Source organism: Sceloporus occidentalis, unplaced genomic scaffold (assembly GCF_023333645.1).
Source record: "Sceloporus occidentalis isolate IW3139 unplaced genomic scaffold, rSceOcc1.0.p SCAF_8, whole genome shotgun sequence".
NCBI classification, from domain to species: Eukaryota; Metazoa; Chordata; class Lepidosauria; order Squamata; family Phrynosomatidae; genus Sceloporus; species Sceloporus occidentalis.
Genome location: NW_028316988.1, coordinates 25321976 through 25336058, shown reverse-complemented (window position 1 = coordinate 25336058; position 14083 = coordinate 25321976). Strand labels below are relative to the sequence as shown.

Genomic DNA, 14083 nt, shown 5'->3' with positions numbered 1-14083 from the left:
GAAGGTTGAGATGTCGAGTTTATAAACGTATCACAGTTAACAAACAAACCACAGCTTTGTGGAGGGAGAAAGAGCACACTGCCGAGTCAGTAGTACGGACGCCGGGGATTGTTCTGCGAGAAAAGGAGAAAAAGGGTACATAAATCAGCTGGATGTTGGATTAGAGCAACAGAGGAATCTACACAAGCCCGCACTTGCTCAGATATCAATGCAAAAGGAACCAGATGGATTAACTTCTTCCCCATCTCCACAATAGTGCACAAAGATCAATAATGTCATGACACAATGTTGGATTTAAGTGTTATCTTCACCTAGAAAGGACTCCCAGCCCTAAAAAGGATGCTCATGTTTTATGATAACTAAAAACTGACATGGAAATCTTCTGGGCGATCTTGAGCACATCACATGCCTTTGACCCCAGAGGAAGTCAATGGCAAACTTCCTTGGAATGAATCTTACCAAGAAAACTCTAGGAGTGGGTCCCCATAACTCTAACCTGACTTAATAACGGAGCTATTGTGGTGTAGTGGTTTGTGTATTGGACTAGGATTCTAGAGGACTAGGACATGAATCCTCGCTCAGCCATGAAAACCCACTGGGTGACCATGGGCTAGACATACTCTCTTGGTCATGGCAAACCTCTGAAGAAACCTGGCCAGGAAAACCCAAGGAGAGGCAGCATAACACTCTGGTTCAAGTGTTGGACAAGGACTCTGGGAGATCAGCGTTCAAATCCCGGATCGGCCAGGGACCTTAGGTAAGTCACTCTCTCTCAACCTCAAAGGCAGGCAATGGCAGACCTCCTCTGAATCCATCCTGCCAAGAAAACTTTAGGTGACCAGGAGTTGAAAACTTGAAAGCACGTAATAAGAACACAGCCTGTCACTGCAGAGGCCAGGGATAGCCAGGTTTCGGAGCCTGAAGTAGGAACATGCTCTCCTTGGAAGTTTGCCCTGTGAGATGGTTCCCTTTATGGGTATGCAGGCTACCTTGAGGACAAGTCATCTTTCCCTTGCTGGCCGAAGGGAGAGATGCAGACAGAAATGATTATGGCTGCCCTAATATGTCAGGGGCGAAAGCAACCCACTCACTTCCTAAAGAAAACACTCTCTCGGGTTGAAATTTCAGATAATGCTGCCTGCCCAGGTGTCATTGTTCTGGCAGATCATGCCATAGAAAGTGGTCTGTTGTTTTGGTTACTGATTTTTGTTTTCCTTTGATATTGGCAATGCATATATTTTATGAGTGCTAGATTTAAACACAGCAGCATGGTGTACTGGTTTGGACTACGCCTCTGGCAACTAGGGTTTGAATCACAACTTACACATGTAAACCCACCGGGTGTGACTCTGGTCAAGTCACAGTCTCTCAGCCTCAGAGGACAACAATGGCAAACCCCCTCTGAAAAAGCTTGCCAAGAAAACTCTGTGATAGTTTCGCCTTAGGGTCGTCATAAGTCAGAAATTACTTGAAGGCACACAACAACAAACAGCAACACTATAAATGGGATATAACATATGATAGAGGCCTCGTAGTTTAGAGGATGGGAATTATAGTGTTTGCTTTGGGGGAAAATAATGCCTGGTTAGAGAATGCACAGATGTGCGTGGGAGGCTACTGGTACACAATTCCATCAATTTCCGTCGCTGAAAAGGCCTAAAGTGAAAGTGTAAGAGGGGCAGGTAAACAAGAAGGGATGCAACTGTGTTTTGGCTTATGGACAAAATCAAGGTAAAGCCCATGAATTTACAGGGAGGGGCACTGGTTAGTCTATGCTTACTTTTGGAGATGGTATTAGTTCTGCCTACAGAAATCATACTGTTAATTTTTCTGGGTTACTGAAATAACGTTTTGCTACTGGAATACAGAAGACTGGTTTACTGGACCAAATGGAGTGGGCAGTTCTCAATGCCAGGCTGATAAGCATCTCCAGTGGAAAGATTAGAAACTTGATCTATCTGAAAAGCAACGTGCCGAGAGAATCCCAGGACGCCCTGAACTTAAACTGGCCTCCTTGCCCAGGAAAGAAATTGGTGTTTGGCCCAGAGTCTTCCTATGCTGATGTTTCTCTCAACCATGGCAAAGGCTTGGGATGATGGGAACTGACAGTCAACTCATCCAGAGAGCCCCAAGTCACCCAATTTATGGTGACCCCAGGAATTTCACAGCATTTTCTTAGGCATGGAATACTCAGAGGCAGTTTTGCCAGACTCTCTCACCAGCGGGTTGGGTCGAAATCTGTAGGCCAACATCATCCTCTTGCGGAAAGCCTCGTATTCATCATCCTCCTTGGTCAGGTCGGCTGGACGGTCAATTCCAAATCCAGCACCATTGATGGCTCTCACTCCCCTGTTTAAGAAAAGGGTAGCTTCATTATCAAACACTTAACAGAAGACACCAGGAGTTCTCTTGGGTCAACTTGGACTATTTATCCTTAACAATGACTGCTGCCACACTGCAGAATTAATGTAATTTGACACCACTAGTCATGGCTCTAGTGTATGTAATCCTGGGGTTTGTAGTTTGTTGTGGCACCAGAGCTCTCTGACAAGAGGCCAAGACTACAAATCCCAGAATTCCACAGCACTGAGCCATGGCAGTTAAAGGGATGTCAAACTGCATTAATTCTGCATTGCAGATGCAACCAATGTCAATACAATCTTTTGACGGGCAGAATTCTCCATTGTTTCAACCCAGGGCAGCATTAAGTTTCGGGGCTACAACCTCCAGCATCTATGTCCACGATACCTGGAGAGTAAATATATATATATATATACACACACACACAGTATATAATATATATATATATATATATATATATATATATATATAGAGAGAGAGAGAGAGAGAGAGAGAGAGAGAGATCCACAATATCTTCCTTTTAGCTCATGTGAAGGTTTCTTGTGATTCCAGTCCGAAACACCAACACTTTCTAATCTAATATATAACGAATAAGAGGCAGGTTGAAATTTTGCTTGTGCCAGATGCAGGAGTATGCTTGTGTATTTCTGTGGTTGTGGTAGATGCTCAGGAACTCAGCAACTCCATCTGCAATGACCCCCTTCGCTGTGCCCTCTGCCTGCCTTCAGGCTGGGTGTTGTGTCACAGCCAGTTTAGTGACAAGGAAAGGCTGGAGGGCAGCCAGCCAGCAGCAGAAAGGAACAGAGATCTTCTGGAGGTCCAGGAGGAGGATGTCACCTTCTTGCAGCCAGCTGAAGAAACACAGCCGGTGCCTGGCTGTGCCTTCCTCCCAGGGCTATTAACTGGCCATGGAAGAGGGTGCCTAGCCTGAATGGAGATGGATCTCTGCCCATTTGACCAATACATACTTGTTCACCGGGGCTTTAATGCCCTGACCGTCGCTCCCGAGGCCATCCCCTTCCTTCCAGCCCATCTTCATCAGCATCTGGTAACCGATATTTTCCACTGTCAACTTGAACTCCTTGTACTCTGAGTAATCAGGCTCACGGCCTTCCTACATGGACGGGGAAAAACAGAGAAGCCTATTATTCTGGCATAGCTGCGGGCAAGACAGCAGGCTGGTTTTAATGCATTGTTCTAGACACAGGTATGAAACCACATTTGGGGAGGAAGAGGAGGCTATGCTTAAAAGCTCCTTCTCCCCACCTAAACTTAATTCGTTTCTACACACAGAACAGAGTGTTTGTTGGTCGCCTTACCTTCAGCGCTTTGAAAGTCTCCATGAACTTGTCTAGCTCGTCAGGCGGGAGAAAGTCTCCAATGAAATGTTTCCCCCGGCCCATCTGAGTTAGCTGCTCTGCCCACTCTGAATAAGATAAACAAGAAGGGGCAAAGAGATGTGAAATGGAGACGCCAACGTGCAAAGCTGGCATCCCTGTAGACCCTCCAGATCGTTTGGACTACAACTCCTTATGATTAGCCATACTGCCCAGGACTGCCAAGAGATGAAGTTGCCAACACCAAGGGGCCAATCTTAACAACCTTTGTTCTGGAGAGGGCCAGTTTTTTCCTGCACCCCCAATGTGCATGTGAGGGGGTCACTTCTCTGGAACTAGATTATATCATGCCCTGTTTTGGCTCGGGCCTACTTTGAGCAATTTTGGAAGGTCAAGAAGATTGAAGGAAGTAAAACTGCTGCATGGGGTGGTGGTGTGGCATAGTTTGAGGGCTATTTCTAGGTAAAATGAGTTCTGGGGGAAAATGAAGGAAAGCCATGGGGGCCACATGCAGTCCATGGGCAACGTTTTCCCCACCTCTTCTCTCATCTCCTTCTAAACCCATTTGGGCTGCTATTCTTTTCCCCTGGCAGTACAATACCACATGATCCCATCTGATCTTAGAAGTTAAGCAGGGTCAGGCTTGATTAGGATTTGGATGGGGGAACCACCAAGGAATGCCAGGTGTTGTAGGCTCTATTTCAGAGGAAAGGTCTGACAAAACCACCTTTGACGATTTCTTGAGGATTCATGGGGTTGCCGTAAATCGACAGGTGACTTGAAGGCACACACACACATCTCACACTGCAATGCTGTTGTCTCACAGCTGAAAACCCACCTCGCGTTTTGTCCATTTCCATGCGCCGAAGCTGATGCTCCCATGTTCCCAGCTCGTTGTCGACCTCCTCATCACTGTCATAGCCAGACTTGTGGTCTTTGACTGTCCTCTCCCACATGATCTGCATTTCCTGCATGGCCTGCTTATGCTTCATGATTAGGTCATACATTTGTTGCATCTGCGCAAGTGTGGACAACAGCCAGTTTAACATCAGGGTGAAAGTGAATGGAAGTCCACTTTCAGTTTTGGCAAGAGAATGAGATTGGGGCTGACAAACTGTCCCACCTGTCCCCAGATGTTCTGAAGCTGCCCACTTCAAAAATGTGATTTTTGTGGTTGAATGCAAAGACTAGAGATGCAGATGTTCTGCAGAGAAACTGGTGAGTGCATCATGTACACTGCTGGACAGAACCCACCCCAGTTTACCTCTTGCTGCTCCTTCAGTTGCTTCCGCTGGGCGTCCGACAGCTCTGTCACTCCCACCAGCCCAAATGGCTTCCCCTTCTCGTAGCCAAGTCCTTTAAGGTCCTGGACTGAAAACAAATCAAAGAGCAAAAAGGCTAGCCTTGCCTTGATAATTTTATCCACTGTCCTCATGTGCTCCCTTAAAATTAAAATCCTCCTTATGTCCTTCACAGCTCTAAGACAGACCTGCAGAGAACAGCAGGTGGCCTTTGAACGTTTCCCAAAATTCACTCCCTTCTGTCTGATTGATTTTACAGGATAAAGGATATGGCTACCACACGCTCAAGAGATAAACCACTGTCAATTTTCTGGCTGGGAATTCTGGAGGTAGCAAGGCTGCTGTACAGTAAACGTATTCATTAAATCAATGAAATACTGCTCCCCAAAACACAGCCAAGCACTAACCAGAGAGTGGCGTAGGGGAGGGTTCCTCCGTCTGCTGAGCCAGTTCTGGGGGAGGCAGGTCCATCTTCTCCTCCTCTGGACCCCACCGGCTTTTTCGTTTTTTCTTGGCAGCTGGTGCAGCCACTTGCTTCACTGGCGGCGGTGATGTTGCTGGCTCTGGAAATGAATCTGGGGCTGGGGCTGGGGCTGGAGCTGGAGCGGCGACTGGGGCTGAAGTGGACGAAGAGGGTGCCCCCTCAGGGGTGGCTTTGCGTTTAGGGTTGGTTTTAGGGACAGGCGGTGCCCCCTTAGCTTTCCGGAACTCCTCCAGCTTCTGCTGGTAATACTTGTAGCCGGAGCTGTCAGGCTCATACAAAAACCTTTGTCCACAGAGGCATGCAAAGAAAGAGAGCAAAGAAAGAGGAATTTACTACCCACCTGCAAAACAAACTAATCATATTAGGCTTTTAAAACAGGGTAGGAACTGTGCAGCCTTCTAGGTATTCTTGGGACTGAAGTATTTCATAGCACATTTAATTTGAAATTCCCTCGCTTTGAGGGAACAGGGAAGGGACAATTCCTGTGATTTCAGGCCAGATGCTGAGATCTAGGACCCCAACGAATCCCAGGTGCTATGTCAGAGGAAGGAACTGACAAAACCACCCCTGAATCTTCCTTGCCTAAGAAAACCCTCTGAAATATATAGGGTCTCCATAAGTTGGCAGGGGACTCGAAGGCACAGACACAAACAATACCTCCTGCCTCCCATTCTCCCGAAACTAAATCCCACCCCTTGTCCTCTTCACCTGAATGACTGGTTCTCGCGGTTGTTCTTCAGGGCGACCATTTCCACCACAGGGCCCCCGTCCGCCACAAACCTGGCCAGCTTCTCAGCACAGTCCTTGGTCTCTTTGTCGTCTGGGGGTGAAACTTTAAGCAGGCTGTCAGTACGGTGTTCCCAACTCACACACCCAACAGCCACAAGCTTAATCTGGCTTTAAGGACCCCAGGGGGGATGGAATATAAGTGGGAAGAGGAGGGTTTAAACACAATTTTCCCTTACTTTGTTCACAAATTATAAAATAGAAGAAAAAGTCACAAAGTCACGCCACTGGCAAAGAAACCAGAGGGCAGGGGTGCTTGCTTGGGCGGGTGGAACTGATTTTAGGACTTAAAACCCATTATAATCTCTTCCTGCCACATAAATTAGAAATCAAAAGGCCTGCCCAAATAAGAATCTTTGCTGGCCGGTAGGAGAGGAAACAGGGATCTAAGCAGGCCTCTCATGGGAGAGAAATCCTTAACCTGGGAATAACCATCAAGAAGACACTGTCTCTTGTAGTCCTCATTAGAGTTGCACAGAGGTACTGTTTCCAAAGCATTACTTGCTTTTTTCAAGGCATATGACGAGTGCATTAGACATATTTTAAATATGTTCCTGACCCAAGCATTACATTGGGCATGTGTATATGTCGCACTAAGACGTGGTGGATGTTAACCATGGTTTGTTGCTTGAGACAGAGGTTTTCCATTAGTATGGCTCCCTTCTGCTTTTTTTGTCAGCATCGCTTACAGGGTAGAAAGGTGGGAAACCAATCATGATTATGGGCTCTGATGGTACAACAAGCCATGGTTCCAACAAGTCAGTGGTGGCAATCTATGGTTTCTAGTTCTGGTTTGGGAGACGACTAACAAATGATTGTTGGTTTGTGAAAATTTGGATGTAATGAGCCAGAACCAAACAAACGATAATCCAGATTACTGTTTATGTGTATACTTGGCCTGCTGTGTTACTGATGGTTCATGTTTTTTTCAATTAGATACTTGTTAATTTAATTTTTTAAAATCAGTTGTCTGATTTATTAGGAGCATCTCTTTGATGAATTACTATACTTTTAATAGACAAATCTGATGTATTGCTTAGAAAGTTGCAACTTCACAAATGAGACATGTCTGTATCTGGATCCAGACAACAGGGATAAAGCGACCTCACAGCACTCATCCTTGCCTTACCTTTCGGGGAAGAACAGGGCTCTTCCGGCACTTGGCTCTTCTTCCATATCTCTGCCAGTTTCTTTCTGTAGTACAGAAATTCTGGACTGTTCTTATCATGCAGGAACCTAAGGAAAAGTGAGAGAGAGAAAGGAAGAAAATAAAAAGCAGGGATGGGCAAAGCGGGTCATGGCCGCGTGTGGCCCTAGGACCATTTTTGTGGCCCCAAAAGTAAATGTTTGTGGTGGGATATAAATTAAATAAACAAACTTAAGAGACAAAAACGACCAAGAACGTACGAAAAGGTTGGGTTATCCTTGCAGTCATCCAGTGCCACCTTCTCCAGCTCCGGCCCCCCTTCAGCAACTGCCCTGGCCAGCTTCTCCACGATCCGGCGGGTCCTGATGTCCTCTGGGGGACAAACTTTAAGCAGGCTGTCAGTACTGGGGTTCTCTACTCACACCCCCAACAGGCACATTACCTCTAAGAACCACAGCAGTAGACACAAGTCGGTGGGGGAAAAGCAGGGTGGGGTTGAAGGGGGGGAATGAGGAGAAAGAGGGTGAAACGATGGAGGCACGACGGAGAGCAACACAAGCCTTATGGGTTCAAAATTGGGGTGGAGCATTGGTGGTAGGGTAGACCACAGACACACAAGCTATCTATACCACTTAATCCAGGGTAGTCAATTTCAAAGAGGCCTAGTGTTTGGAACTCCCATCAACCCACCTGAAAGCTGCCCTCACCCCTTACCATGCCTGGATAACTCTGTTTTCTGCCTGTAAACCCTATCAAAATGACCACAGGAAGCAGTCATGTCACTTTTAGTTGCCATTTTGAGAGAAACTACACAGGGCTCTGTGGGGTACTGGGCTCTGTGGTGCTGTTGGGGATAGTTTCATTGCTTTCCTTGTAAGTAAAGCAAATCTTCAGTTCACTTCCTTGGGGTGTCCTTTATCATGCCAACATGGGACTGGACTTTAGAAGCCTGCATAGGGGATATTCCTTACAAAATGGGACACTTGGGAATTCCACTTCCTGTTCAAAGAAAGGTTTCTCTCTCCTGGGCCCAATGATGAAATTGCCTCTCATAAACCCCCAGTGTAATGGGGAGAAAAAATTGGGGAGCCTTAGGAGGAAGGGGATGGGTTACATTTTCCTGCTTCATGGTACAAAAGGTCCAGCAAGGGGAAAATGTTTCCCCACCCCAAACTCCTGTTCACTAAATGATCTCCAAAAGGTAAGAAGCTCTCAGCACTCTGGTTACTGGCCTCACGTGTTTTAAAGAGAACAGTGCAGACGGATGGCACTAAAGAAAAAGGGTGGCACACCGTCAGGGAACTTACTTTTAATCTCCAGCCACTGTTCGTAGTCATCTTCTTCATCCTCATCCGGCGACTGGAAAACGCTGAGCCGGTTGGTCACAGGCGTCTGTTTGGAATGAGTGTAGGTTTTGACTTGGCTCAGCATGCTGCTGACATTGAGGCTGGGTCGCTTCCCTGTTAAAGGGGGCTTCTTTGTAGGTGGGGTATGTGTTCCCGAGGCTTCAGTAGAACTGCAGGAAGGGCCTATACAGCATAGGAGAAGGCAAGGGAAACTGGTTTCTGAATCTGGCGTAACACAAGAAATGGGATTCTGACCACATTCAGGTTGAGTCTCCCTTATGCAGAATTCCCAAACCTGAAATGGTCCATAGGGGTGGCTGAGATAGTGACACCTTTGCTTCCTGATGGATCAGTATATGTAAACTTTGCTTAACGCACAACATTATTAAAAGTATCATGTACAAAAACTTTCTGACAAAATATAAACGAATTTCATGTTTAAATTTGGGTCCTTTTTCCAAGATATCTCATTACATACAGTGGGCTCTTGTTATCCACTGGGGTTTGGTTCCAGGACTCCCCATGGATAACAAAATCTGTGGACGCTCAAGTCTCATTAGCTATAATGGAAAAGGAAAATGGTGTCTCTAATATAAAATGGAAAATCAAGGTTTGCTATTTGGAATTTATACTTTTTAAAAAATATTTTCAAGCTGTGGATGCTTGAATCCGTGGAGGGCCGACTGTATATGCTAATATTCCAACATAATAAATAAATCCCAAATCTAAAACACTTCTGGTCCCAAGTATTTCTGATAAGAGACTCAAATATCATAAGCAGCTCCTGGTGGCAAGAGCTTTTTGGCTGTGGAACAGACTACCCTGTCAGTCAAAAAGGCTAAACTGACAGTTGTCAGGAACACTTTACCTATGACATCCTCCACTGGCGGGGGGTTGAGCCAGATGACCCCTGGGTTCCCTTCCAGGTATGAAAGGGAGGGAAAACAACAATAAAGAGTGAGATGAGAAGAGCAAAGCAGGCCACTTACCGCTTCCCGATTTCTCTTTCTGCAGTTTGAGAAACTGCTGGAGGAAACTCCCGTCGTTGGCAAACTTGTTCGAAATGGACCCTTTGCCATCGCTGCTCTCGTCACTGGAAGGCAAAAGGAGGAGGACATTAACAGTTGCAATGGAGGCACAGAACTCCACTCAAGTCAGCCTTCCCCTGCCAGCGCTTCCCAAACTTTAGTCCTCCAGATCTTTTGAACTTCAGCTCCCAGAATTCCTCTCAGCTAAGCCGCCTGGGGCTTCTTGAAGTCCAAACGATCTGGAGGAGCAAAGTTTGGGAAGCACTGCTTTAGGAGACACTTCTATGTCTGGAAGTCACTGGAGGCAAAGCAAGGAATAAATCTAACAAATAAAGGCCTGTTACAGACTGCCAAAATAATGCTGCTTCGGGTCTCTTTGGAGGTATGCTATTTAAATAATACATGGGTCCTACGAGTCCGGAGGTCGCGCCAAAGCCACACTCCATTCCTAAGCACTGGAGTGCAGCTTTGGTGCAGCTTCCGGATTCTTAGGATGCATGCATCATTTAAACAGCATACCTCCAAAGAGACCCGAAGCAGCTTTATTTTGGCAGTCTGTAACAGGCCAAAGAGTCATTTACTGACACTACGCACTCGCTAGCCTGGGAGGACTGCTGACTGGTCAAATGGGTCTGTTTCGCCTGTTGCTCCAGCTTGGCCTCGATCTCCCGCTTCTTTTGGGCAATGAGCTTCTCCTGGTGGAGGATGTTCACGCTGGTCTTGGTCTTCATGGACTTGGGCATGGTGACTCCAAACCACCAGTTACTTTTTCCTGGTCCAGAGAGAGAAGGAGAGGTACATAAATATGGATGCTCTGTGGAGGATCAAGAGGAAGAACTAGCAAAAACCAAAAAGAGATCGACAGCTAATATTTGTTCACTGTACAACTGGGGGAGCTGGGTCTGTTTAGCTTGGAGAAGAGTAGGTTGAAGGTAATATAATGCCATCTTTAAATATCTAAAGGGGTGCCATGTAGAAGATGGAGCCAGCTTGTCGCCTGCTACTCCAGAGAGTAGAACAAATGAGTTCAAACGACAAGAGATTCCACCTAAACATTAGGAAGACCTTCTTTATCCTAAAAGCTATCTTTATCCTAAAAAGGTGGTGGATACTCCATCTTTGGAGGTTTTAAAACAGAGATAGGATGGTATACTTCAAGAGTGCTTTAGTTGTGGATTCCTGAATGGCATGGGGTTGAATTACATATCTTCCAACTCTATGGTTCAAGCCCATAAAGGAAAAGAAGTGCCTAAATCATTCCCATCCAAACGGCAGAATAAAAGTATGTTCTGCACACACAAAACAAACTGTAGCCTTAGGCAGTTAAAGTGGAGTCAAACTGCATTATTTCTGCAGTGTGGATTGGGCCTGTTGTGGATTTTGGATGCTATTGTACTTTGCTACATGGCCAAAAGGGCTACCTATCCCTGGATATGTTTTCCCTTCATTAGGGCTGCAACTGCACTGCAGAAATAATCTGGTTTGGCACCATTTTTTAAACTGTCCTGGCGAAATACTATGGAATCCTTGGAACTGTAGTTTTGCGAGACATTTCGCTTTCTCTGTCAGAGAGCTCTGGTGCCACAGCAAACTACTGTTCCCAGAGTCCCACAGCATTGAGGCATGGCTGTTAAAGCAATGTCAAACTGGATTACTTCTCCAGTTTGAGAACACTTTAACTGCCCAGGTTCAGTGTTAGGAAATCTTGGAAAACAGAGTGAAACTGAATCCAGATAAGACAGAGGCACTCGCTGTTAGAGGCCCTAACCCGGATACGGAGGTTTGTCAACTGGTCCTGGACGGGGTCACACTTCCCCTAAAGGACTGTGTTCGCAGCTTGGGGGTGCGCCTGGATCCGTTGCTCTGGATGTCATCTCAGACAGATGCAACAGCCGGGAGTGCTTGTTATCAGCTTCGGTTGATACGTGAACTGTGCCCCTTCCTGGAACTTGAGGACCTAAAAACTGTGGTGTATGCGATGGTAACCTCACGACTCGACCCCTGCAATGCGCTGTACATAGGGCTGTCCTTGCATCTAGTCCAGAAACCTAAATTAAAACTGTATTTGAGATGCTTTGATTTGGATTTCCTGCATGGCAGAGGGTTGGACTGGATCAGGGCCCTTGGGGTCTCTTCCAACTCTATGATTCTATGGCAGCCGGATTGGTCACTGGGAGATTAGGAGTAACCATGGAAGACCTATATTAAAAACTCTACACTGGCTGCCAATTAGCTTCCGGGTGTTGGATATGAACTTTAAAGCCCTTCATGGCTTACTTATGGCCCCACAGACTGAGGTCCTTAACGACAGACAGAAAAAACTAGGCTGGCGGTGGTTACCCAGAGGGCCTTCTCTTGTGACATTTCACCGTATTTTAACGTCGTTTTTATTCTTGTTAGCCGCTTTGATCTGCTTGGAGAGGCGGGTTATAAATAATAATAATAATTATTATTATTATCATTATTATTGGGAATTGTAGTTTATTGTGGCACCAGAGCTCTCCGAGGGAGGAGGATAAGCGTCTCACAAAACTACAGTTCCCAGGATTCCCTAGCACTGAACCAGGGTGTTTTAAAGCGGTCTCAAACTGGGCTATGTCCACAGTGCGCACTGGACCATTGAGAGCCTTATCAGAGAGCTCTGGTGCCACAACAAAAACTACACTTCCCAGAATCCCACAGCACTGAGCCAGGGCAGTTAAAAGTGGTGTGAAACCAGGTTATTTCTGCAGTGGGGATGCATCCTTAGGCTGCATCCACACTGGAGAAATAACCCGTTGTAAGTGCCCTGGCTCAAGGCTGTGGAATTCTGGGAGTTAGAGTTTGCTGTAAGTGCCCTGGCTCAAGGCTGTGGAATTCTGGGAGTTAGAGTTTGCTGTAAGTGCCCTGGCTCAAGGCTGTGGAATTCTGGGAGTTAGAGTTTGCTGTAAGTGCCCTGGCTCAAGGCTATGGAATTCTGGGAGTTGGAGTTTGCAGTAAGTGCCCTGGCTCAAGGCTATGGAATTCTGGGAGTTGGAGTTTGCAGTAGGTGCCCTGGCTTAAGGCTATGGAATTCTGGGAGTTGGAGTTTGCAGTAGGTGCCCTGGCTCAAGGCTATGGAATTCTGGGAGTTGGAGTTTGCAGTAGGTGCCCTGGCTTAAGGCTATGGAATTCTGGGAGTTGGAGTTTGCAGTAGGTGCCCTGGCTTAAGGCTATGGAATTCTGGGAGTTGGAGTTTGCAGTAGGTGCCCTGGCTTAAGGCTATGGAATTCTGGGAGTTAGAGTTTGCAGTAGGTGCCCTGGCTCAAGGCTATGGAATTCTGGGAGTTGGAGTTTGCAGTAGGTGCCCTGGCTCAAGGCTATGGAATTCTGGGAGTTGGAGTTTGCAGTAGGTGCCCTGGCTCAAGGCTATGGAATTCTGGGAGTTGGAGTTTGCAGTAAGTGCCCTGGCTCAAGGCTATGGAATTCTGGGAGTTGGAGTTTGCAGTAGGTGCCCTGGCTCAAGGCTATGGAATTCTGGGAGTTGGAGTTTGCAGTAGGTGCCCTGGCTCAAGGCTATGGAATTCTGGGAGCTGGAGTTGGTTCTGGGCCCACAACAAACTCCAACTCCCACAATTCCATAGCCTTGAGTCAGGGGACTTACAGCGGGTTATTTCTCCAGTATGGATGCATCCTTAGAGAGCTTTTGATGCCCAGGTCTGGAAGTGGGAGGAGAATGGCTTCCCTGGAGGGTGGGGAAACCAAGGGAGGCTCCCCTGGAGGGCGAGGGTTGGGGGAGACTCACCTGGCGCCTCCTGGCCGCCCTCCATGGCCTCACCTGTTCCCTTCTCCCACAATACAACGCGCCAGGGGCGACGCCAAACAACTAAGGAGAAAAAGGAGGAGCGCCGCGGTGCATTGTGGGAGGAGGGTTGACAGCCGCGAAATGGCCGCCCTACGCTGAGGAGCGGCAAAGCTTCATGGGAGTTGTAGTCCTCGCGTAGAAAAATGTGGGCATTTAGGACACAAAGGAGGGACTTGAGCCCAGATGAGAAGCCTTTTCTGCCTCAATGTTCTCCCCTGAGCTGTTTTAGTCCCTCTCCGCTCCGTTTTGTGGCCTCTTCGGTCGAAAACTGAGAAGGCCCCGAAGAGGAACGGACTACGCGTCCCCTTAAGGTGGGTTCTCGCGAGAGTTGACGCGCAAGGTTCCACGAGATTTACGGAAGAGCCTCCCCTTTCTCCGGATTGGTCAATAGGGGTGATTGGCGCGTGGATGGGAACTACATTTCCCATGAGGCAATGTGAAGGAGGAGGAAACAAAGCCAAAGCAAAACA

General features: G+C 47.0%; 1 protein-coding gene across 1 annotated transcript; it reads right to left on the bottom strand.

The window, feature by feature from the left end:
* LOC149308343 (SURP and G-patch domain-containing protein 1-like) lies at nt 1-13816 on the bottom strand. Its single transcript, XM_089535566.1, has 14 exons — nt 13554-13816; nt 10385-10562; nt 9752-9855; nt 8724-8945; nt 7677-7800; nt 7399-7505; nt 6192-6315; nt 5407-5765; nt 4963-5069; nt 4537-4714; nt 3681-3787; nt 3330-3475; nt 2220-2349; nt 1-113 (listed from the first exon to the last, which is right to left on the bottom strand). Exons 1-14 carry the CDS (start codon nt 13576-13578, stop codon nt 87-89), a joined length of 1938 nt encoding a protein of 645 aa, XP_089391692.1. The 5' UTR covers nt 13579-13816; the 3' UTR covers nt 1-86.
* Between the last annotated feature and the right edge of the window lie 267 nt (nt 13817-14083).

Bases quoted from the DNA above. Each gene is read 5' to 3' on its own strand.
- LOC149308343 (XM_089535566.1), bottom strand. From the start codon at position 13,578: ATGGAGGGCGGCCAGGAGGCGCCAG. The intron at 7,506-7,676 runs GTACGTTCTTGG...ACTTTTCCTTAG, and splicing joins AAGGATAACCCAACCTTTTC to GTTCCTGCATGATAAGAACA. The intron at 3,788-4,536 runs GTGGGTTTTCAG...TATCTTATTCAG, and splicing joins GGAAATGGACAAAACGCGAG to AGTGGGCAGAGCAGCTAACT.